The sequence below is a fragment of the Staurois parvus genome, unplaced genomic scaffold (genome assembly GCF_062004578.1).
Source record: "Staurois parvus isolate SC_StPar_1 unplaced genomic scaffold, SC_StPar_1.0 ptg000454l, whole genome shotgun sequence".
Lineage (NCBI taxonomy): Eukaryota > Metazoa > Chordata > Amphibia > Anura > Ranidae > Staurois > Staurois parvus.
Genome location: NW_028318250.1, coordinates 619,949 through 643,199, shown reverse-complemented (window position 1 = coordinate 643,199; position 23,251 = coordinate 619,949). Strand labels below are relative to the sequence as shown.

The following is a 23,251-nucleotide window of genomic DNA, read 5'->3' as shown; positions in this document are numbered from 1 at the left end:
GTATTCACTATGGATCCTATCAAGAGCATAATGCAGCACGGTCTACCATTTTTTCCTTCATGTGAAACCTGGAACTGACTGCACTGGTGTACTAGATCCATTTGAATACATGCTCCATTTGAATACACGCTTTGCATGCATTTTTGATGAAGAAAAAAAAAAAAAAAAAGGCTCTGGACAGTATCTGGATATGGACCTGTCAAAAAACGAGTAAACCGCAAATGCGGTAAACCCAAGTTTAAGTTTGAAACGCTGATAGAATCTACAAGAGTAGTCACATGCCTGATGAAGGGGTCCTGCGAGACTCCGAAACGTTGCCTTGCTGTAACTATGTGATGGTTTATTAAAACCTTTGGACCCATATTGGTGATCCTCGGTGTGCTGGTGACATTTTTTCCCGACTGTGTACATGGACACATAGGAAAACAAAAAGGAGAGTTCAGGGGCTTCTGAGAAAAAAAAAAAAAAAACTCAACAGCTCCTGAATGTCAGTTTAGCAGATGCAGTGTACATGAGCCCTTATAGATAACACTGGGAGGAGTACATCACCGAAGACCTTATAGATTTCGATGGGCAACCCATCGCTTCCAGGTGCTTTTGCCTTGGGGGAGGTCGTGATGGCTACCTCTGGTTCTTCCAATTTAATGGCTGTATTCAGAAACGGTCTGCTTGCCCGAGCTCTGGCAGAGTAACCTTGTTGAAAAAATAAATAAAATCGATTACTTCCTTGAATCTACCACTTTGTCCATTCTGAATGTGGGAAAAACAAGGTCTGGGTCTGTCAATAGTCCCTTAATTCCTAGAAGATGTCATGTGTGAGCTCAGTATGGCTTTTGGAGCGTTCTATATTTCATGGGTCCCAGAAGAAAGAAACAGGTGATGTTACCTAACAAATTTAAAGTTGCCACGTTTACAACGGGCAACTCAAAGCAGCCCATAACAGCAAGATGCTTAAACTCAGACTCCTTTTAAAATTTCTTGCATTCTAGGAAAGCTCTCACACCCACCACTTACATCACTAACCCTCTGGAAAAGCAACATATGTATACACACACAGAAAGAGGCAATATAAGCTCAAAACCACAGAACAGCCCCTAGAACAGAATGTCGCTGTAAATTGTTAAACTGAATGTTCTTTGGCTGCGATTGAGAACACAAATAATTTTTTAAACCCAAATACACAAACCTCAAAAACCTTAAATCAATCTTGGGCATCCCCTTTCAACTATATGCCAAGGACCACACACAGAAAAGGAAAAATAAAAACAAAAAACAAACGCACATATTAGATTGCGGATGCCAGGTCTGGCTCCTGCACGATCTTCCACTTGCTTTGTGCCTGTATTCCTATATGAACGGTTACAAAGCTAGAGGAAAAATGAATGAACTACAAGTGGGCTGAGCAGTGCACTCACAGACCAAACTACAAGTTGTCTACTGTGTGCCATATTTCAGTCACAGATCTATGTAAATGAATGAGTGCTGTTGTGACATCAGGTGTGGTAGAGAGGATCCTCCCCACCTGCTTTCAGAGGGGAGCTCTGGCTATGGGAGATAGCAGCATGTCACATCCTAAACATGGGTGTAACATGCTCCTAAAGGTGAACTTATCCTAATAGATACAAATGATTCTATTAAGAATAAAAAAAAAAAAAAAAAAAAAAAACACAAATAAAGTAAAGTAACATGGCAATACAGAATCAAAATATCATACCATGCAAAAACACCATGCAGAGGACAGTTAACTTTGAACCTAACCTACCCTGAAATTAAATTTAGAACATTATACACAGCAGGTACTTGTGTAGTATCTAAACATCACAGTTTTAATCTGAATGAGAAGGAAAAGCCAAACTGTAAGAAAAATATGATCATCTTGATCCACCTGCAAAATTGCGGTATTGCAGACCAATAACCTATAGCTTACACCCATCCATTATCAAATTGCGTACTTACACAAGAGGACACATGAAGGTAGGATACATAGTCTCCTGTAATCTTGGTCACCATTCAACGACATCTTGACCTTTTATTTCTAAGAGCTTGTCAGAAGGACTTGTCAGGAGGGGCTTCATGCTTTTATCTTTAACTTTCAAAAATAACTTCCCCACTTTTGTGAATTAAGCGAAGCTTTGACTCCTATTTGGCTTGTCCTTCTTCCAGCTTTTCTTTTCCCAATTTCCCTTTTAATCTTCAAGCCTGATCATTAAGGTGTCTTTGCTTTGTCTACTTGTCTCTACTCTAAAAGTTCTTTTCATGCTTTCTCTGTGGTTTCGCCTTTAATGTACAGCTTTACAATTCTGAGGTAACAACAGAACAGCAGAATTAGGAAAAAGATTTAAAGTGAAATGAAGTCATCTATCCATAAATATAAGTGGAAACAAAATGTTGACTGGATTTGTTGCAATATTTACTTGTAAGCTAATAGACCTTTGTTAGTTTTACAATGCACACAAGTTAAAAGAATCGAGCGTGCTGGCGAATTACTTTGCAATGTATAGTGAGCATCAAGTGATTATCAAAGCAAAGCAATTCGTGTTGTGTGCAGTTACCTCTCACACAATCTTTGTTAACATTTTCCCTCATGACCCAGTTGAGGGAAGAAAGGATATTGAACATATGCAAATCCCCTGGGACGTCGCGTGTAGTAATCAAGGGGGACATATACATCAACAATAGGCCCATATCGACCAAATTCTCTGCGAAGATCTTCAGACCTGAAATAAAACATTTTAGTTTATCTTTAATACTTTGAAAAACTCTGTCCAAACCTTGCAGTCATCAGGAGAAACTTGGTCTACATTAATAGTTTCTGGATCTCAAAGTCCATTCACATTTTTTTTAGTTGAAAAACGTAAGAGCCCTTTCACATGTATGAAAATTGAATCCTATATATCAGTTTGTCTATCCAGTTAAGAACAGTAAACATTCTATTTGCACATCTTTAATAGAGGGATAAAAAAACAAACAAAAAAAAAAAACATAATTTCTTGCATAGAAACAGAAGACCTCTGTCTACAAAATCAAAATAGAATGCAAACCTTTTCGTTTCTTTTTTTAAATGTGGAAATAAACAGGATATACATCCCTTATTTGCCTGCCTTTAGACATACATTGTGGTTCAGGCTAGAATCTGAAAAACGGATGGATGGATCCAGACAAAACGTGCGAAAGGGCCTTAAAGGTAGCTTTGCTATCACCAATATGTTTCATGCCCATTGTTCTACTTCATACACTTTAGTCTCAATTATACAGGTGTTACTCACTGTAAAATCCCTTTGAGTTGATTGACAGACACAGCTCTTCTCATTCTCTACCACAGCCACTATACTGCCATCTACAGGAGTAGGACACTAGGCAGGAAGAAACTTGGCACCGCCTATAGGCAGTCCCCAGCTAGTGTAAATCACCTCTCTGCTATAGTCAATCAAGTTAGTCACAAAGCAATGTCAGACCTCTTCAATACCGGGCACATTTACCCCCTTCCTGCCTAGTCCAATTGTCAGCTTTCAGTGTTGACACACTTTGAATGATAATTGTGTGGTCATGCAACACTCTACCCATAAAAAAATTTGTCTTTCACACAGAGCTTTCTTTTGGTGGTATTTAAATCGCCAGTTAATTTTTTGCTAAAACTTTTGAAAAAAAAAAAAAAAAAAAGAAAGACCCAAAGACGTTTTTTTTTTATAAAATTTTGCAAATAAAAACCCATTTCTTCATAAATTTAGGTAAAAATGTATTCTGATACATTTCTTTGGTGAAAATACCCCAAATTCATGTATAGTAGTCTGTAGGAAAGATATAGAGTCCACAAACCATGGTATATAGATCTGACCATTAATCCTGATGTACTGACAGCCCATCTCATTTCTTGAGGCCCGAAAATGCCAGGATAGTACAAACAACCCCCAAATTACACATTTTGGGAAAATAGACAGTGAAAGGTATTTAGTAAGAGGCATGGTGAGTTTTGTGGAGGTTGTATTTTTTGGAAAATTTAGAAATTAGAAAAAAAAATTCCATTTTTTTTTTTACTACACACTGTCTCCAGTACAGTATTATAATAACTGGTGTGGCAGTGATCAGGGACACTGACTGGTGACAGTATGTTAAAAAAAAAAAAAAGTTCTTAATTTTTGTATTACATTACTTTGTCTTTTTTTTTACCATTTGTTTTCAACACACCATGACCAAAGCAATACAATGTTATGGTAACATTGAACTACTGTGGACAAGTGATCAGATTTTATTTATTTTTTCTTTAAACACTAGGATTGCAAATACCAATGCATTTTGTTGATACTTGCAATCATTGTTACAGAATGAAACAGATTCAGTCTTGTTATGATTAGGCAAAGCTCACCACATGATACAGATGGGCTGTGATTGGCCGTCTGTACCATGTGACTGCTTTGACCAATCACAGCTAACACAATTGTATACAATGAATGGCATGACAGGAAGTCCCGTGGACACAGCCGGTGACCGCTCCTTCTGACAGGACATCATATGATGCCCAGTCAGAAGTGTCCCGCCTGGTCTTCAATCTGCTATAGGCTGGGAGGGAAGGTGTAAAACTCCCAACAACTACAGCAACCAGGCAAATATGCCACCACTAAAAAAAGCCCCAAAGGGCAACAAGGAGCCGGAAACAACGGCCCTCAAAACCTAGCAGTTACAACCATGCAAACAAAGCAACGACTAAAATAGTTGTAAAAGTATGCACAGCCGACCAAATAGCTGCCTAATAGGCAGGAGCAGACAGGTACAGCTGAACTGCCCAGAGCACATCCAAGGAAAGGAATGCTACCTTGCAATATGTGAAAGCTGTGGATATAAGGAAGACAATGTCCCCATGTAGGCAAAAATCCAACACTCCTTGAAAGAAGTGGGCAGACGGCAATGCAGTGAGAAACAGTAATCAGGGTAACATCCTGAATACTCTCAAAGAAGGGTCCCAGAGTACTGAAAAGACTAAAAGCAAGTCACACAGTGGCAACAGGGAGCACACAGGGCGAACTCCCAGGATAAAGGCCCAACGCAAGAAGTGCGTGGCCAAGGAACAGCAAACACAGAAGCCTGATCCTTAATAGTACTCGAGGTAAGTTTTCAGTCAACACCCTGTTGGAGAAGGCCAACACCTGAGCCACCGAGAAGCATGGATAGACACTCAGCTCAGTACCCGCCAACAGAGGCCTTCCAGGAGTAATACAACCTCCGATAGCTAGACTTGTGCACCTTTAACGTGGGGGTCTCAAAGCCAAGGAATTCCTCATCCCTCAAAAGCCAGCTTGCAATAACCACTTGCAAGCCAGAGGCATAAGATAGGGTAGCAAACTTGACCCTGGAACAAGAGATCCCCCCTCTCAAACAGGCCCATCAGCACCACACTGGGGTACCACAGATGACTAGGTCAGCCCAGGGCTATCAAGTTTACCAGAATCCCCTCAGCTTATATTCTACATAACCGGCAAGGGGGCAGCCTGAGAGGCGGGGGAAGTGGAAATAAGGCAATACTGATCACATGATGCTACTAGCGAGTACATTGCAGCTGCCAGGGGATCCCGCATGGACGCCACAAACCATGGTACATTCTTGTCCAGACAGAGAACCAGCAATTCCACACCAGGGGTCCTCCAGCACAGGCAGAGCTGATGAACATTCTTGGCAGCAGGGATCAGCCCCTCAATCCAGTTAATGACAAATGAGGTAACCTGCCTGCCAGTTTGTGATGCCGGGCATTTGCCACAGCAACGAGAGCAGGATTGTGCTGGTCTGACCCGCAGAATGTGGGATGTCTCCAGCACCGCTGCCAAAATCCTTGTGCCACCATGATGGCTCACATAGGCCACTGCATTGGTGTTGTCCAAATGGAGACCGGATCGTGAGTCCCCTAGAAAAGGTCCATACCGTGCTCCTGAGATAACCTAATCAGCTCCAGGACATTGATAGGCAGGAGAGCCTCCTCCCACATTCAAAAGTCCTGTGACGATTTTAGACCCAGGACGCCTTCCCAGCTGGACAGGCTGGCATCCGTTGCGACAATGATCTAGCGGAGGGGGGAGAAGCAATTCTCAGTTAGTAGGGCCCGGAGATCGAAGTCACCATTCAGGACCCATCAGAAACCTTGCAGGGATTGCATTGTGATCTCTATGTCAACCAGCAGCATGGATATGTTAGTTCACCTGCAGGAACAGGTCGTTTAAAGAATCCTGTCAAACCCAGCCTGAAGGTAAGCGCCACAAAGTGACAATGAGCATCCCCACTGCAAAAGTGTAAGAGCGTGCATGTATGCATCCTTGAAGGCTATGGGTAGCGTTGTGATGCAGGCATCAGGAGTCCAGTCATATGAGCCCCCGTGAGATGTTTAACTTGCTGGTCTTCCCCAGTCCCAGATGGGGCTTAGTGTTAGCCAACCCAGTGCTTGGCTATAGCTCCGTGTGCATTCACTGGGGCAACCACTGGAACTATATTATCGAGCCCAGCTGTTGATTGAAGATCTCTGCAGGGGAGAAAAAAAAAAAGTGAAAAAGTTCACAGAACCAGAGGTCCCAGCAGGGAGCTAGGTCACTACTCCTGGTACTAGGCAGAAAGAACTGGATTTCCTATAGCAGAGAGGGGGTTTATACCAGCTGGAACTGCCCGAGTGCAGAGTTTCTTTTTCTGCCTAGTGTTCTACTCCTGTAGGTGGAAATATAACCCTATGGTTGAGAATCAGAAGAGCTGTGTCAGTCATTGAACATTAGAGAAGTAAGCTTTTAAGTCAGTGTTCTGCAGAGTTATTTTATATCATTCTGCCAGCCAAAACCCAAGTATGAGGTATAGGTCACTAAATTATTGGGGTTAACAAGATCATGCCCTCACCTTATTTTTAAAGGAAATGCAGCATGGCAAAGCTACCTTAAATGCACTTGCCTATCATAGCAACCACCACGGTCAAAAACCTTCCGTGAACTGCTGGACAGCACAGGCTTCCTTTGGTCACATCCTCTCAGCTCACCATCACTTCTACCAGCATAGAAACTGTACCCTCGGGAACCTGTATCGCTATTCTGTGCAGACATTGTTAGGCTGTTTTTCCATGCAAAGTGGTTATCCTGTATTTACTACCACAATTAGATTGACAGGTCTGTGGCTACAAATGAAACAAGATGCCAACACCTGTTTTTTGATCAGTGGACTGATCCCCAAAAACAAAGGATAATTTGATAAGGCAAAAGTAATGGAAGGAAAAAGACACTGATCAAGGTTTGGGTACCTGGTCTCTAAGCCTGGGTTCACACTGATGCGATGCGGAATTTGCAGCTGTTTCTGTGCAAATTCTGCACTGCATCACAATTGCACCCCGCTCATACGAACTGCTGCGGATGTGTATGTTAACACCCCAAAATCAATCCACAAAAACGTACGTTGTGCAGAATCGGATTGCATAGGTGTGACTACCCATTCGATCCGATTCTAGTGCGGACCAAAAAAGGGTCCTTCACCTTTCTGGATGTGGTGAGATTTGAGCCATACAAAATGTATGGCTCAAATCGCACCGCACAGAATCCGCACAGGAATGTGGTGTGGTTCATGTGCGAATCACATGCGATATGCTGCACCGCACAAGTGTGAACCCAGGCTAAATATGTGCTAGCCACTTAGCTACTGTACTGCCCATTATGCGGGTATTTCATACCAACACATAAACAAGACATCACAAATTCCAATTACTATTCTAATGAAATTATATGACCACTCGCAACATTTAAAGGAAACCTATCAATCCTAACCCTCTTGTATTGAATTGTATTGTTGCTGTATTGTCTCCCATTATATTGTAAAGCGCTGAGCAAACTGTTGGCGCTATATAAATCCTGTATAATAATAAAAATATGAACACTGTCCCAGCTTTCTCCTATAATGTTCCAGGCTGTCTTGAAACCTTTTGCTTCAACACATGGGGTCACTGACCCAAGAAAATAAATCATGCAGATAGGGCCTTTTTTTCTAACTTTTCTGATCTGCACATTTTTTCCTAGTCAGTGACCCAAGGGACTGAAAATGACCTTCATGACTATAACTGCCCATGCTTTGTGAATGGTATAAAGAGTTAGGTCGCCTTTACAGAAAATCTGTAAAGGTGACCTAACACAGGACCCCCTTCCTAACCCCACCCGCATGGTCCTCGCAGTACTTATTTACCACGATCCTTAGCGGTCAGGGTTCCCACAAGCTGCTCCATCAGTCCGGGGAATTGAAATCACTGCTTTCTCTCCTCTTGTCCAGCACTGCAAGGACAGACCAGATGGATTCTGATTAGTCAGCGCCAGCCATAGGACAGTACTGACCAATTAGAATCCATCTGGTTCTTCCTGGCAGAACTGGCTGGAGAAAAGAGAAAGTAGCAGGGATTTCAAATCCCTGGACCGATGGATAAACTTGTGGGAGGTTAAGTACAGTGGGGATCTGGTGTCAGGTCACCTTTAAAGATTTTCTGTAAAGGTGATAACTTTAAACATGGCATGTAATAAAAAGCACATAAGCAGAAGTGAAACACCAAAATGATCATTAGATCTAGTTATAGACAGCTGAGGATATAACCAAACGCTCCCCATTACAAATACTGCATATGTACATAGTTGTGGGGATGAGTGTCTCGTTGTTGGGCAGATAGCTGTGGTCTCCTACAAAAATGGTGGTGCTACCACCCATGCACTGCTTTAAAGTTTGGTAAATACCTGTGGTGTTCGGGGAAATGGAGATTCTACCATGCACATGTGGATGTGTCTTTGGGATGATGGAAAATAATGCCAACACATGCCACATACGAAAAGCAAGACAGTGTGAGGATTTACAACACATGCACCAGTTGTCAGAGTACTGCACATTCATGGCAGCATCGCCATTTTCCCCAAAGTCCACATCTAACTGCCCAGTATCAGCACTATTTTGGAGTATCAAAACTTTGCAGTGCATGCAGAAACTCACAGGTCATATCATTAGCGTCTCTGGTGTAGAAATGCAGCCCCATGTCTATAACAAATTACTACACAGGACAGATTTCATACACTTCTAAATACCATACACCTGTAAACAAACCTAAAAACATGCTGAAAGGAACTTTTTTTTTTTTATGCCTGATTTTCTGTGAGCTCCTGGCAGAAGGATCTAGCATACATAGAGGTATTTTTATTTGCACGAAGCCTTAAAATGTTACTAAACCCAGGACCCCGCATTCACTATATCTGGTCTCCCACAGAACACAGAAATTCAATTATTTTAGTAAATATAAACTGCCAAATAAAATACCTTTTCTCATCAGCAGTATTTAGCTGCAGCCCTGTGACTTCTATCAGTGACCAGTCGAGCACAGATTAACCACTTGCTGACCGCCCTATAGCAGAAACACTGCTACAGGACATCAGTGGTGTGCAAAATCACGTATATGTGATTTATCCGCCATTCGCGGCCGTCAATCACCGGACCCCGCCGGTAATTTCCAACGGGGAGGACTCTTGTTTACTAACAGTCCTCCTCCCTGTCAGCTCACAGCACAGCCATCCACAGCAGAGAGATTACAGTGAAACACACATCCCACCCCCTAGTAAAACACTCCCAGCACACAGTTAACCCTTTGATCGCCCCTTATGTTAACCCCTTCCTGCCCAGTGCCATTAGTACAGTGTCAGTGCTTTTTTTTTTTTTTAGCACTGATCACTGTATTGGTGTCACAGGGGATGTCAGTGACACCAAGTCAGTTCCCTCCAGTGTTAGACCGTCCACTGCAGTCCTGCTATAAGTCGCTGATCACCGCCATTACTATTAATGAAAGAAGAAAAAAATCCCAGTATCTATACCGCCATTTGTAAACGCTATATTTTGTCATGCAAACCAATTAATTTACACGTATTGGGATTTTTTATTTTTTTTTTTAGCATAGACAAGTAGCAGAATACATTTTCGCTTAAATATGACGAAATTTGATTTTTCACTGGACATGTTTAATAGCAAAAAGTCAAAAATATAGTTCTCAAAATTGGTCTTTTTTTTATATCGCAAAAAATAGAAGACACAGGCGATCAAATACCACCGAAAGCTCAACTTTTTGAGAAAGAAAAAAAAAAAAAAGACGTAAATATCATTTGGGTGCAGCATTACATGACCACGCAATTATCAATTAAAGTAACGCAGCGTCGGAACGCAAAAAATGGCCTGGTCAGGAAAGGGGGTAAATCCTATGGAGGGCAAGTGGTTAAAGTATTACTAAACCCACAACAGTAAAATCAGTCTGTATATGCAGTAAAGCATGTTTGGTATACTCACTGTGGAACCTAAGGGGTTAATCCTCTGCATTGTGTAAAGAGGCTGTTTGATCCTGTCTTCTCTGATCTTCCCTTCTTCCACAGTCCTCAATCCATCTGCTGATAGTACAGAGCTCTAAGAGTCACTCTGCATATACTAAGTTTGGAGTGTATTGCTAAAGTGTATGGGTGAACCAACACCGGTATCTGTGCCAATACTGAATATTTTCAAAAGGACTCGTGAAAATTCTCCCAAAAGCCGAAATCGATACTTTGCATCAACGGACGCAAATTGCACCACAAAAAATAGCAAGCGATTTGAACAGGAATGCAGCATGATTCCTGTCCAAATTGCATGCGGTTTCCCAACTGCTCCTGTGTGAACACAGGCTTGCCATACCAAGTTCATACAGGAGCACTGCAGGAAACCTCCCTGCATGGATCCCACGCTGAGTGGGCATGTGTACGTCCTGGCAGATGCTTCACATTATCAGCTGTAGGAGAGGAGAGAAAGCGGCAGGGATCTGAAACCCCCATGGCTCTCTCTCCTCTTGTTGCAGGATTGACAGTTTTAGCTAGCGGGCTTTTGATTGGTTAGCACCGTCACATGGACAGTGCTGACCAATCAGAAGCCGTCTAGCCCATACTGTCATCCCTGCAAGGGAAGGAGAGAAAGCGACATCACAGGTCTGGGTATTTGAAATCCTTCTACTTGCTCTCCTTTTCTTGCAGGGACGACAGTACAGCCTAGACAGCTTCTGATTGGTCAGCACTATCCATGTGACTGTACTGACCAATCAAAAGCTCTATATAGTTCAAACTACAGCAGAGAATACGGAGCATCTGCCACCAGGTATAAATCCCCACACACCCTGCTCTCCAACTCTCCACTGCGGGAAGCCTCCCTGCACAGCTCCTGTGTGAACTCAGGCTATGACAAACCTGGGTTCACACAGGAGCAGTGGGGAAGCAGCATGCGATTTGGAGAGGAATCACATTCCTGTTCAACTCGTATGCGATTCTTTGCAGAGCAATTTGCGTCTATACATTTTGCATTGATGCAAATCAAACCGCAAAGTATCGGTACTCGTACTTGCCGATCAAAAAAGGGCATGGTTGCATCCCTACTAGAGGGTTTTTTTTCTCTGGGAGGGTGCATGTGATCAGCAAAGGACCAATCAGCACTGTCGAGACAGAGGGTCCGGGGTCATGCAGCCTCATAGATCAGAGGACAATGAAAACGCAACAAGCTTTAACCAGTACTCGGCTGGACACTGATAGAAGTCATAAGATTGATCTAACTGCTGATGAAAAAAGGTATTTAGCAGTATAATATTTACTAAAATAATTGCATTTCCATGTTCTGTGTACTGTGGGAGTCCAGATATAGTGAATGCAGGTTCCTGGGTTTAGTAACGCTTTAAGCAGGTATCACACCTGTTCCCTCACCCACAACCAAAACACACTGCTCTTTACAGGAACATGTGGCTGCCATTCATGCTTAATGGAACCCCCCCCCCCCCCCATTTAAAAATACACCTTATTTGCAGGTACCACCAATAATTTGCATAGTACAAAAGCACCATGTAATTTCCCTGCCTCTGCATTAAAATATTATGCAGGAACATTTTTCCAGCAAGAAACGCAAGCACAGCAGCCCATTCAAATGGGTGGGTTGCCGTGCCCACGCAAGCACAGCTCGTAGAGCTGCAAAACTGAACCTAGCCTAGAAGTGTATGCTTCCTCTAATTTTTTTTTCCCCCACGTATTCACATTTGTGTATTTTATATATCACATTTTCATGTACTTCATCTGGTACCTGGTTGATCCTGCCATTCACCTTTCTTCCTTGTTCTAAACTAACCACAGAAGCTGATTTTTTTTTGGTCAGTTTTAAACTTTGGCTGGCCATTCAGATGTATAGAACACAGTGCATACACAGCATGCTTGTATTGGGCAGTTGGTTCAGCCACCAAGCCCCTGACTAGTCACAGCCTACCTCTGGCACACACCCCTTCTGATCACAGCCTGCTATTCTTAACCAGTTGCCACCCTGCCTATGGTCAAATGGCGGCCGGGTGAACACACAGCCGGGTGCCCACACTAAAGATGCCGGCCTCCTGGAATACAGGATGGCTGGTGAAACGGACTATGGGGGACACACCACGGGACAGGTAAGTGGCTCTTTTTTTAAAAAGTCAGCAACTACAGTTTTTGGAGCTGCTGACTTATTTTTTGACAGCGTGAGTGTTACTCCGCTTTAAAGGACCGCTTACTAGGGAAAAAAAATCCCATTGAAATGAATGGAGAATGCATAAAAAAACATTCACGGTTGCCTTTGTGGAGTCACGTCCTTTTCTCCATGCACTGGAAACAGCAAAAACGCATACGCTTCTGTACCACGTTTTTGCAGCGGTGTTGAAGCGACCTAAACAGTGGTCAGAGGTGCAGCAACATCTAACATTTTCTGATGGTTACCAGGAAAAGAAACCAATGCATTTCCCTCCTTCACCTCAAGTAGGAGAAGACCAAAACAGTGTATTTTACAGGCAGCCAAAACAGTATTGTACACACACGAGCAGGCTTCCCTTCAGCCTAACATTAACCTACACAAGCCAAGGCCTGTAAACGTGCGGTGATGGGCGGAGAGGTGAACCCGCACCCCCGGTATGCACACCATGTGCTGGGATCACACGGCCCATACAAAGGCGTCTACAGCCCGTGAAGCCAAGAGGAATGATGCATGACTATCACACACCACCTATAGAGGGCGATGTGTCTCCGGGGGTGGGGGAGGTTCCCCGCTATTCCGCTCACACGGTAATATCTCAGCGTGGTGCAAAGCACGCTGTGCCGACGCCAGCCTCGCCCACCACTCACCTGATATCGTCCGCTACATTCCGTACGAAGAGAGACGTGTTTGGGGGCCGTAGGTAACGAGACATGGCGTTAAAGGTCGAGGGACACGGCGAACCACGCTAAGAAGAAGGCGCGCTTCACACACCAGCACAATGGCCACCACCCCCTCACTTCTCTGATCGTCGCGAGACTTCCCGAGGAAGAGGCGGGGCAACGAGCAAGTACCAGGCGGGAAGGTTCGCGCTCTAACAGTACTGGGCGGAACTCCGCCGTGACCGATCATAGTGGGAGGGGTGTGCTGCGCTTTCTGTTTCTGATCGTTCCCTTTGGTCACCTTATATGGAATCTCCCTCTTCCTCCACATAACCTGCATCTGGTATATTGCCGGAACGATACATGTCCTATTACAGTGACATAGACTAAAATATTTGCAGTTACTTTAAAATCTCTGCATAGTAATATGGAGTTCTGCTAATTTCACCCCTTACCTATTCTGTTGACAGGCTTTTACTAGGCAGGAAGTGGAGGGAAATATACACCATTATAACTCTTGTAGGTATTTTGGTCATCTGTGTTCCATTGGGAAGATTTCACTTTACTTCCTGTGCCACAGCTAAAACAGGATGTGAGAGGAAGATTGGGGAAGTGTCCCATTGGAGAAGTGGGAGGAAGAGTGAGAAGTGTCCCATTGAGTAGATTTTACTTCCTGTTCCATAGCTACAACAGGAAGTGAGAAAAAGATTGGGGAAGTGTCCAATTGAGTAGATTTCTCTTCCTGTTCCATAGCTACAACAGGAAGAGTGAGAAGTGTCCCACTGGGGAGATTTATCTTTACTTCCTGTTCCATAGCTAAAACAGGAAGAGTGAAAAGTGTCCCATTGGAGAGATTTCTCTTTACTTTCTGTTCCATAGCTAAAACAGGAAGAGTGAGAAGTGTCCCATTGGGGAGATTTATCTTTACTTCCTGTTCCATAGCGAAAACGGGAAGTGAGGAAGCGTGGGGAAGTGTCCCACTGGAGATGTTTCTCTTTCCTGTTCCATAGCTAAAATGAGGTAAGAGGAAGAGGAGAAATGTCCCACTGGGGAGATTTCATTTTACTTCCTGTTCCACAGCTAAAACAGGATGTGAGAGGAAGATTGGGGAAGTGTCCCATTGGAGAAGTGAGAGGAAGCGTGAGAAGTGTCCCATTGAGTAGATTTCTCTTTACTTCCTGTTCCATAGCTACAACAGGAATTGAGAGGAAGATTGGTGAAGTGTCCCATTGGGGAAATTTCTCTTTACTTCCTGTTCCATAGCTAAAACAGGAAGTGAGAAGTGTCCCATTGGGGAGATTTATCTTTACTTCCTGTTACATAGCTAAAACAGGAAGAGTGGGGAAGTGTGCCACTGGAAACGTTTCTCTTTCCCGTTCCATAGCTAAAACGAGGTAAGAGGAAGAGGAGAAGTGTCCCATTGAGTAGATGTCTCTTTACTTCCTGTCCCATAGTTACAACAGGAAGATTGGGGAATTGTCCCATTGGGGAGATTTCTCTTCCTGTTCCATAGCTAAAACAGGAAGAGTGAGAAGTGTCCCACTGCTGATATTTCTCTTTACTTCCTGTTCCATAGCTAAAACAGGAAGTGAGTGAAAAAGCGGGGTAGTGTCCCATTGTGGAGATTTCTCTTTACTTTCCATTCCATAGCTAAAACAGGAAGAGTGAAAAGTGTCCCATTGGAGAGATTTCTCTTTACTTCCTGTTCCATTGATAAAACAGGAAGTGAGGAAGAGTGGGAAAGTGTCCCACTGGAGACGTTTCTCTTTCCCGTTCCATAGCTAAAACGAGGTAAGAGGAAGAAGAGAAGTGTCCCATTGGGGAGATTTCTCTTTACTTCTCGTTCCATAGCTGAAACAAGAAGTGAGAGGAAGAGTGGGGAAGAGTCCTACTGGGGAAAATTCTCTTTACTTTTTGTTCCATATAAAAAAAACAGGAAATGAGAGGAAGAGTGGGGAAGTGTCCCATTGGGGAGATTTCTCTTTACTTCCCCTTCCATAGCTAAAACAGGAAGTGAAAGAAAGACTGGGGAAGTGTCCCATCGGAGAAGTTTCTCTTTACTTTCCGTTCCATATAAAAAAACAGGAAGTGAGAGCAAGAGTGGGGAAGTGTCCCATTGTGGAGATTTCTCTTTACGTCCTGTTCTATAGCTAAAACAGGAGGTGAGAGGAAGAGTGGAAATGTGTCCCATTGGGGCGATCTCTCTTTATTTTCTTGTTTCATAGGTAAAGCAGGAAGTGAGGAAGATTGGGGAAGTGCCCCATTGGAGAGGTTTCTCTTTACTTCCCGTTCCATAGCTAAAACGAGGTAAGAGGAAGTGGAGAAGTGTCCCATTGGGGAGATTTCTCTTTACTTCCTGTTCCATAACTATAACCAAACGTGAAAGAGAGTGGGGAAGTTTCTCATTGGGGATATTTCTTTTTACTTCCTGTTCCATAGCTAAAACCAGAAGTGAGAGGAAGAGTGGGGAAGTTTCCCACTGGGGAAATTTTTCTTTACTTCCCGTTCCATGACTACAACAGGAAGTGAGAGGAAGAGTGGGGAAGTGTCCCATTGGGGAGATTTCTCTTTACTTCCTGTTCCACAGCTAAAACCAAAAGTGAGAGGAAGAGTGGGGAAGTGTCCCATTGGAGAGTTTTCTCTTTACTTTCCATTCCGAAGCTAAAACAGGAAGTGAGAGGAAGATTGGGGAAGTGTCCCATTGAAGAGATTAATCTTTACTTCCTGCTCCATAACTTAAAACCGGAAGAATGGGGAAGTGTTCCATCTATTCCTGTTCTGGTGAGATTTCTAAATTTGGAGCACAGACCGTAATAAAGGCCTAACAGGTGTTCCAATCCCTCTTCACTCTATCCAAAAGTAAAAAAAAAAGTTTTGATTTTAGTTAAACTTTAAGGCCTGGTTCACACCTATGCATTTTTTCTGCTTCTTTGCGGAAACGCACTGCAGTCCATTTAACATGGTAAGCTATGGGACAAGTTCACATCTATGGTTTTTTGCAGCTGCTGCTTTTTTGGAAAGGGTCAAGGACTTTTTTAAATGCAAATCCATGAGTTTTTGGTTCATTAGACCAGGGGTGTCCAAACTTTTTTCAAAGAGGGCCAGATTGGATGAAGTGAACATGGTGGAGGGCCGAACATTTTTCCGAACATTCTTTGAACCATTACAATTAAATGCAAATAAATTATTTTATGCCAAGTTAATTGCAAACGACATACTTTTCATTTCATAACATTAAGATCAACTGACAGCTGAGTTTTCACAATGTATTGAAAATAAATTAAAAAAAAACTTACCTGCACTAATGTGAAGGGTGAAACTGAGATCTGGACTGCAGCAAATCGGTTAGATCAGGTACAAAGGCAGTGGTTTTGATGCGCAAAATGTCACGCAGATGAGAGTCACTTAGTCTTGTTAAAGTTCATAGCAGAGAATGTCTTCTCACACAAATATGTTGAGCCAAACAAGCTCAGCATTTTCTTAGCCAATGTCCGAATCTCTTGAAACCTGCCCTTATCCAGTTGTCGGTAAAAGTTCACAAGAGAGAGCTGTTGGTGACGACTGCGTAACTCGCTGTCACAATGCAGCTCAATGAGCTCAAGCTGCAGCTGATCTGGAGCATCATCGGGGTCAACAGAGAATGGAGAGGAGAAAAGGCTGATCTCATTTTCAATAGCTGCAAAATCTTGAAAGTGCTGTTTAAACTCTTCAGCCAGAGATGCGATGTCTGCTGCATACCTGCTCATTTGCGCACTGATATTGTCCTGTGAAAAACTGTTCCTTACTTCCTGCAATGCTGAAAAATGTATGGTATTGGGCTGTGTTTGTGACAAATGCCTTTGGAAAAGTTTCAGCTTTGTTTCAAAGGCCTTGAGATGTGAATAAAGCTGGTTTACCACTGCATCGTTTCCCTGAAGACTTGTGTTTAGTACATTCAGATGCTTTGTTATGTCAACTAAAAACCCCAAATCAGCCAGCCAAATAGGATCAGATAGTTCTCGCATCGGTTGCCCCTTTGTTTCCAGGAATTCTTTGATTTCCTTTCTGAGAGAGTAAAAACGCTGCAGCGCAGACCCTCGACTGAGCCATCTTACATCGTTGTGATATAAAACATCTTCATATTCAGCCTGGATGTCCAGTAGAAACTGTTTAAACGGGCGGTGGCACAGAGCTTTAGCGCAAATAAAATTAATATTCTTTACAACCGGTTTCATAACATGATCATATTTGAGATATTTAGCACAGAGAGCCTGCATTAGACTTTAATGGAGGCACTGCAGAAAAGCATATAGTACATTTTTTGCTGTGTTTTGCATTTTTTAACCACTTGCCCTCAAGAGAATTTACCCCCCTTCCTGACCAGCCCATTTTTTGCTTTATAGCGTTGCGTACTTTAACTGACAATTGCGTGGTCGTGCAACGCAGCGCCCTAATTAAATTTATGTCCTTTTTTTTCCCCCATGAATGGAGCTTTCTTTTGGTGATATTTGATCGCCTGTGCGGTTTTTATTTTTTATGCTAACAAAAAAGACACAATTTTGAGAAAAAAAAACAGTATTTTTGATTTTTTGCTATTAAACATGTCCAGTAAAAACATTTTAGGACAAAATGTATTCTGCTACATGTCTTTGATAAAAAAAATTTCAATACGTGTAAATTAATTGGTTTACGTGAAAGTTATAGCGTTTACAAAATGGCGGTATACATACTGGGCTTTTTTTTTTTCTTTAAAACTAGTAATGGCAGCGATCAGTGACATAGCGGGACTGCAGCGGACATTCTGACACTGGGGGGGAACTGACTTTGTGGCACTGACATCCCCAATGACACCAACACAGTGATCAGTGCTAATAAAGTCACTGTGCAGCCCGGCCTCCTTGTTTTTTCTCTCTCTATGAATGGAGAAGAGAGATACATTGTATCTCTAACTCCTGACATAGAGAGGTAAAAAAAAAAGAAGATAAATATTAAAAAATAAAGAAAAATACCTTGATCAAGGTTTGATCTAGTTCAGTGCCAGGGTTAGTGTTTGGGTCAAGGTCAGGGTCAAAGGTCAGGATTTAAAAAAAAAAAATTGGTGTCAATGTCAGTGTGTTTTAGGTAAAAAAAGACAAAAACAAAATGCGCACTATTGTTTCTGGGATGCACTACGGGTACAAATAACATACATATATATGGTATCGCTGCGATCGTCAAGAGCTGGAGAATCTATTTTGGGTTGTTCTTTGGTGGTAGGTTATGGTCATAACAAGAAACACACAGTTGAATTTAAAAAAAACTATTTTTTTTTACTATTTTGGGCCAGTTTTCCTTTGATAAAATTAGGATCTATCCATTACCATTTACCATCAAATGAAAGCCCAATTTGTCCTGAAAAAAAAACAAGGTATAATCCACCTGGATGTACAAAGTAGTTGTGATGATATGTACGGTTTTACTAACACATGTCAACATTGCAGAATTGTGCTTAGGCATTTAGATTTGTTTTACCCTTAGGCGTGAAGGGGTTAATCTTAATTCCTACTAGTAATGGCGGCCTTCAGTGACTTATAGCGGGACTGCCCTGTAGCAGTATTTCTGCTATAGGGTGATTGGGAAGCAGTTAATCTGCCCAAAAACAAATTGGCCAAAAAAAGCATACAAAATGCAAAACACTTGAAAAAAAATGTGTGTGCAAAAACACAAAACGCACTGCAAAAAACACTGCAGAAATAGTTCAAAAACAAACTGCATATGTGTGAATCAAAAGAAAAAAAACAGCAGTCTATGACCAGTCTTAGCCTCTGTTTGATCTGCAGTTGCCATGGTGCTGCATATGTGATCCATTATGACACTAGCTATTTGAAGGTTTGACAGTTTAGTTGGGAGCACAAGCAACTGTGACTGTTCTCATTCACGGCATGCCTAGAATGTTTTTGTTTTAATGAGAGGTAAATTATTAGGCTTACATCCACTTTAAGAACTTCTGGTAAAAAACATCCTTAGAAAAATGATAAGGGGAAATCTCTAAGGGCCTAATCACATCTGTCCATTTTCATACTGTAATTCTCTTGCACTTTGCTAAATCAATATAGAAATCTCTTTCATTCCTATAGGGCTGGTTCACATCTATGGGCTGTAGTTTAGTAGGGAAACTCTATGGGCCCATTTACACCTACACATGTGCATTACCAAGCATGCTGCAGGCTCATGGAACAAGGTAAATCCAGCTTCACAGAATCCTGGACAGCATAGAGCCTACTTTCACACTGCCGCAATACATTTTTCATGCTGTGCAGCTTACCTCTGTGTTTGGAGCTGGTTAGCTGCACCTTCCCATAGAGTTTTATTGTGTCCCGCATGTTTGGTGCATTTTCTGAAAGCTCAATAAAGATGCAGCATGCAGGAGTTTTGGTACTCTTTCAGAAAGCGTACCAAACACACGATACACAATATAACTCTATGGGAAGGCGCAGCCAAACCTCTGCAAACACTGGCTGAAATCTGACATATGTCCTAATCCTTCTCTACTTTATCCAAACCAAAGGAAAAAAAAGTTGGCAATAGATACACTAAATTGTAAACTCATCATGTTTAACCACTTTAGCTCTCACACCTATATACTTATGGACCAGAGAAAATTTTACATTTCTACTATGGGGCTGTTTAATCTGTAATAACAAAGTATATACACAGTAGATAAATCTTTTTTTCTGGCCAACAAAGATTGTGAGGGAGCAGAACTTTATATCTGGGAGAGTGCCAGCCACGGAGTGAGCTGGCAGCAACATAAGATGACACAGCTTCTATAGTGCCAGCTGCAGCCCTGAGAGAATGGAAGGCGGAGTGATATCAGCTGTACTCCTCCTCTGCTTGTAGACTGGAGGAGCTACACTGTGGTGTTTGTGCTAGCATGGTCCTGTTCTGACTGCTCACTGTCCTGTGCAAACTAACATTGTTTTTTTAGTAATTGTTGACAATGTTGCTAGTTGGGGACTGCCCAGCTGTCTAATGCTGCCTGGATATGGGCCTGTCTCTTGCTGGATGTATGGGGGATGTCTCTTTGCTGTGCATGGGGATGTCTCTTGCTGAACATGGGGGATGTATCTTAGCTGGATATGGGAGATGTTTCTTTGCCAGATATGGGGGATGTCTCTTTGCTGGATATGGGAATATATCTTGCTGGATATGGGGATGTCTCTTTGCTGGATATGGGGATGTCTCTTTGCTGAATATGGGGAATGTCTCTTGTTGGGCATAGGAATATCTCTTTGGTGGATATGGGAGATGTCTCTTGATGGATATGGGGGATATATTTTGATGGATATGGGCCTGTCTCTTGATGGATATGGGGGATGTCTCTTGTTGAATATGGGGATGTCTCTTTGCTGGATATGGGGGATGTCTCATGTTAAATATACAGGATTTCTCTTACTGCATATGGATCTGTTTTTTGCTAGATATGGGGGATGTTTCTTTGCTGGAGATGGGCCTGTCTATTGCTTGATATGGGGGATGTCTATTTGCTGTCCATAGGGGATGTCTCTTGCTTGATATGAGGGATGTATCTTAGCTAGATATGGAAGATATATCTTTGCTTGATATGGGGGATGTCTCTTTGCTGGATATGGGGATGTGTTTTGCTGGATATGAGGGTGTCTCTCTGCTGGATATGGGGGATATCTCTTATTGGATATGGGCAGGCCTGGACTGACCATAGGGCACACCAGATACTGGTGTTTTGACCCTTGATATCTCTCCAAAGCCCCTCAACGGGGCTTCTCAAAAATGTAAAATAATAATAAAAAATACAATTTTAAAAGAAATAAAATGGTAAAAAATGAATAAAAAATCAAATAAAAAACTACTGATACCAGTGACCTTCCTTTCATGATGATGTCTTGCAAAATTAGTTTGTATGCGATCCTTAGATAAGTAAAAAAACGTTACAAATCTGAAGAAACACACTTTCTTTTTACAAATTAAATAAGGTATTTTTTATTTTTGCACTTGAAAACTATGAAAACATTCTAGTGTGCTTTCATTCACAAAATGATCTCCCTCTGATGAAATGTTTCAATTTACTTTCATAGCTGAGCTCAGAGGAGAACATTTTTACACTGATACATTGTATACTTTTCACTTTCTGGCCAGTGCGGAGTTCCTCTAACTGTTATTTTGTACATTTCTAAAATACCAGCAAACACCTTGTGATAAATAACGAATGTGTGTGTTTTTTAATGAATTAATGTGTGTTTTTTAATGAATTGACTTTAATGATTTATCTAATTTTTTTGCCATATTTATCTCACTATTTTATCAAATATGTTTACCTAACATTTGATATTTTACTTTGATGAATTGACTCTTATATTATCTCATGCGATATTTCTGAAAAATGAGTCACGTGACCTTCATATCGCATGCATTCACCTTTAGTGAATTGACCCCTATATCCCATCTGAACAGTGTTGGTTTTTCACAGCAGCAGTTATTAGAGCTGTAGTATGTACACAACAATTCTCAGCATTCATTTTAAAATATACCTAAAGGCAAAAATATTTTTTACATATTGGATAAGGGAAGAGTTTCCCTTCACTTACTGTCACATAGCCAAAACAGGAAGTGAGGGGAAAATCCCTCCAAAGTAATAGAATCACTGGGTGTCACCAGAACTAGTGTCCCCATTGGAAGATTTACTCTATTACTGTTGTGGGGTCAACCAAAAATGTGGGATTTTCTTTTCTTTTCACCTTTGATAATAGGACAAATAGAGAGGGTGAATCTCCCTAACAGGACAGATATATCAAGTGTTCTAATCCTTCTCCACTCTATGCAAAACTGAAAAAAAATTGCCTTTAGCATAGTAGCCAACTGTTCCGACTTTGCCGGGACAGTCACAAATTTTTAAAAGGTGTCCAGACAGGGCCACATCCTAAGCTGCATTCCAGAAACCAAGGCCGATCACAGACAGTAGTGGAGCAGGTGCCCGGTGCAGACTGTCACTTGGGGCATTCAGAGCTCAAGTGTGCCAACAGGTGGGAAGGATACAAAAAAGTACATTGGTTGCCAGGGAGAGAGATCCTTCCCCATCACCTAATCAAGTGCTCTCATTGGGGACTCGCTCGCTTAACCTGTGAAGCTTGCCGTTTGATTGGGTGGGACTCAGGCGGCTTGCCTCGGAGATGATTGCGCCCGGCTAACCTTGTCAGGCTGCAGACTGTGAGAGCAACACACCAGAGGACAAGTTAAGTGAACTCCCTCCTCCTGCACCCGAGACTGCAAACTCCTCCTGCTAACGTCTCTCAATTGATTGCTGGACTCAGGATCTGACACTCACTTTTCCTCACTCTACATGGAGTGCACACTGCTTCTATTTACAGGGAGGTTGTTTTATTTTTTACATTCAATGCTTATTTGTATAATGATAGCAGTACAGGCTACAAAAAACTGATGAGCCATTATATGCACTGCTCGAAAAAAATTAAAGGAACACTTTTTAATCAGAGTATAGCATCAAGTAAATTAAACTCCTAATTGAGATTGATCTGCTCAGTTAAGTAGCAGGGGTAGTAAGGGTTGTTAATAATTTTCAGCTGCTTTGGTGTTAATGAAATTAACAACAGATGCACTAGATGGGCAACAATGAGACAACCCACAAAACAAACGATTTTACAGGTGGAGGCCACTGACATTTTTTTTCCTACTCATCTTTTCTGACTGTTTTTCACTAGTTTTGCATTTGGCTAGGGTCAGTGTCACTACTGGTAGCATGAGGCAATACCTGGATCCTACCGAGTTTGCACTGGCAGTCCAACTACTCCAGGATGGCACATCAATACGTGCCATTGCCAGAAGGTTTGCTGTGTCTCCCAGCACAGTCTCAAGAGCATGGAGGAGATTCTAGGAAACAGGCAGTTACTCTAGGAGAGCTGGACAGGGCCATAGAAGGTCCTTAACCCATCAGCAAGACCAGTATCTTTCGTGCAAGGAGGAACAGGATGAGTGCTGCCAGAGCCCTACAAAATGAGCTCCAGCAGGCCGTTGGTGTGTATGTCTCTGATCAAACAATCAGAAACCTACTTCATGAGGGT

General features: G+C 42.2%; 2 protein-coding genes across 3 annotated transcripts in view; both read right to left on the bottom strand.

The window, feature by feature from the left end:
• The window catches only part of SRSF10 (serine and arginine rich splicing factor 10), a 42,635-nt gene extending 29,305 nt beyond the window's left edge, over positions 1-13,330 (bottom strand). The window contains exons 1-2 of one of the 2 annotated variants that reach the window (XM_089688777.1): positions 13,167-13,330; positions 2,613-2,717 (exon numbers count right to left, since the gene is read on the bottom strand). In XM_089688777.1, the coding sequence (XP_089544903.1) occupies positions 2,613-2,717; positions 13,167-13,231 (170 nt within the window). In that variant the 5' untranslated portion in view covers positions 13,232-13,330. Of the gene's footprint in view, positions 1-1,956; positions 2,301-2,612; positions 2,718-13,166 lie in introns of both variants that reach the window. The other variant, XM_089688778.1, reaches the window with a different exon arrangement.
• Positions 13,331-16,579: 3,249 nt separating this feature from the next.
• LOC149452923 (general transcription factor II-I repeat domain-containing protein 2B-like) lies at positions 16,580-17,392 on the bottom strand. Its single transcript, XM_089688768.1, has one exon. The coding sequence runs from the start codon at positions 17,390-17,392 to the stop codon at positions 16,580-16,582; it is 813 nt and encodes a 270-aa protein (XP_089544894.1).
• Between the last annotated feature and the right edge of the window lie 5,859 nt (positions 17,393-23,251).